The following is a 2,397-nucleotide window of genomic DNA, read 5'->3' on the forward strand; positions in this document are numbered from 1 at the left end:
ATTTTATTTTCAATGGGATAGCAAAACAAGATGAGAGACAGAGGCTTTTACTTTTTATTTTGTATCTCATAGTGCTCTTATATATATGATTCCTTCCTACCTTCCCTTCTTCTTTCCTTTCTTCTTTCTCTCTCTCTCGACATGGTCAATCTCCATATTCTAAGAGAAAAAAATAAGCATTTAATAATATATAAAAGGTAACAGAAATATAAATAATCTAGCTTAGTGCCCCAGTTTCCAACATAGGACCTAACTAAATATACAGTGGAAGAATAAAGTATGAATGAGTTAAAGTATCTCTCTGTTTGGGGGAGAGTGGGAGCCAGCTACCACACAGGCACAGCCTGTTCTGTGTTATATCGTTCTGTTGTTTCACATGGAAAGTTGTCATCTCTATGGAGAGCAGAGTATGCAATGAATTGGCAGGGGCAGCAAGTGAAAAATTAAAAATCTAGTTTACAGTGTGTTCTTACTTGACGAAAATATTTAAATAACCAAAACTCCATACAAAGTATTTGGTTTAATGCTAGCTAAAATGGTTATTTCCACATGAATAAGCTGAGATCTGGGATTATTTACTGGTAGTGTCCTTCACAGCCTGTTATCAGTCTCGATTCTAGTCAAATACTAAGAGATGATCTTCAGACATAACTCCAAATGTCTTCCAATATTAGACATAAAAGATAAATTACTTATATTTTTGTGGGTTGGTACAATGGAAACAAAGGAAAGAAATAGAAGTGAAGTGGTGACAAAATGGTGACAAAAATTCTAAGACACGTACCTTCAGAGTCATAATTTAAGAGTTAAGAGGTCACGATGATAAACTCAAGTACAAAAAGAAACTCACAGTTGGGATCCAAAATGAAAAAAAGGATATACAGTATAAGAGGGGTTTGAAGAGAATAAAAAAATGGGACAATTTTCAAGATGTGGATAAGATCAAAGGAAACCAATGGGGAATAGTGAACTCTTCCAGGGCTAACTACTGTGGGAGTCATTATTACTACCTTCAGGCCTGAGAGAACAAGGCTGGTGGCAACTAACTGAGGCAGTGGAAGTTATTGCTGGAAAAGGCTGCCTCCCTGGAGGTACATTCTTTGGGAAAACAACTGTGTAGCCGTATCCTAGTTCTGTAGGGAAGGATTCTCCCAGCGTTGGCTCTTTGTCTATTCTTTCTATTAGCGCAAGTGTACCTACAACTTCAGGACAATAGTGTCCAGGGATACTGTACATAGATGTCCGCATTCTAAGGCACTGCAAGGGGATTAGAATGGTAGAGAGTAGATCTGGAAGAACAAACAGAATATCCAACATTGCTAATCTCTTTTACCCTCAGCATTCACTCTTGTTGTTCCAGATGAAAAGGCAAGCACTTTCTTTACTATCATTTGACCCTCATGTCCATTCTTATAGGACCTGAGTCTTCAGTAATCCTGCTTACGTGGAGCTACCATACCTTTCTATTGCCTGTTCCCTTGATAAAGAGAGCAGAAAGAGATACCTCAGTTAATCCTTGGGTTCCACATATAATTCTGCTTGCCTTATTGTGTAGCCACAGCCCAAGATGCACTTAGTGTTTGAATCCTTCATGTCGAACACTATTACTGGTTGTTTTAGGGGCACGAGCAGCACACAATTGCCAGTAGTGACCTGCCTCAATTTCAAGTTTAATAGAAACATGTCTATGTTCTTTGGTTGGAAACATTACAACCTTCAGCACCGGGACCTCCAAACACACCAAAACTTAGCAAGCAAGAAGCACAAATTTATTATGTGGGTTCTCACGTATACATAGAACAGTTACTCCTATTTTCATATGTCAATTCCCAGCCAATGGTATAGAGGGTTGACACTATTCTGACAGGTGTTTTAAAGCTGATACAACGTGTTATAAGAGAGCATTCCAATCTTCTGAAGTACTCTGTTCCAGATTATACCACAATTAAGTCTTTTAAAAAGTACTCAAGTCATTCCTCTGCTCTCACAAACTAGGGCATGTTGTAAGGAATGCCATCAAGATTAATGACTCGCTTTATAAACCCATGATTAGAGAATTACTAGATCTCATTGAACTAGTCCAATCTGAATTCTTCTCTTTCATTTAACAATATAGGTCTCACCAAGTTCAAAAGAGACCATCTTTTCACATCCATTGACTGTTTCTTACATCTTAACTTACTCAACTTCTTAGAACTATGTTACGCCCGTAGCTACTCCTTCTTTCTTAAACACTTTCAACTCTTGAATTCCATCTTGCCCTTAGTCCTTAATTAAATTATGCTTAATTTTAATCATTATTTATTCAGTTCTAGAATTTTCATTTGTTCTTGAATTATTTTTATATTTTTGAAATGTATTACACTTTTCTCTATTTACTTGAACACCATGCATTTT

The 2,397-nt window shown here is 36.9% G+C and overlaps 1 protein-coding gene across 1 annotated transcript in view; it reads right to left on the reverse strand.

Annotated features, from left to right (window-relative positions):
- CLEC12A (C-type lectin domain family 12, member A) overlaps nt 1–143 on the reverse strand; it is a 45,730-nt gene extending 45,587 nt beyond the window's left edge. Inside the window, exon 1 of the mRNA XM_012652148.1 lies at nt 101–143. Within this exon, the coding sequence (XP_012507602.1) occupies nt 101–143 (43 nt within the window). The remainder of the gene's footprint in view (nt 1–100) is intronic.
- Between the last annotated feature and the right edge of the window lie 2,254 nt (nt 144–2,397).

This window comes from Propithecus coquereli, unplaced genomic scaffold, assembly GCF_000956105.1.
Source record: "Propithecus coquereli isolate 6110/MARCELLA unplaced genomic scaffold, Pcoq_1.0 Scaffold380, whole genome shotgun sequence".
NCBI lineage: Eukaryota > Metazoa > Chordata > Mammalia > Primates > Indriidae > Propithecus > Propithecus coquereli.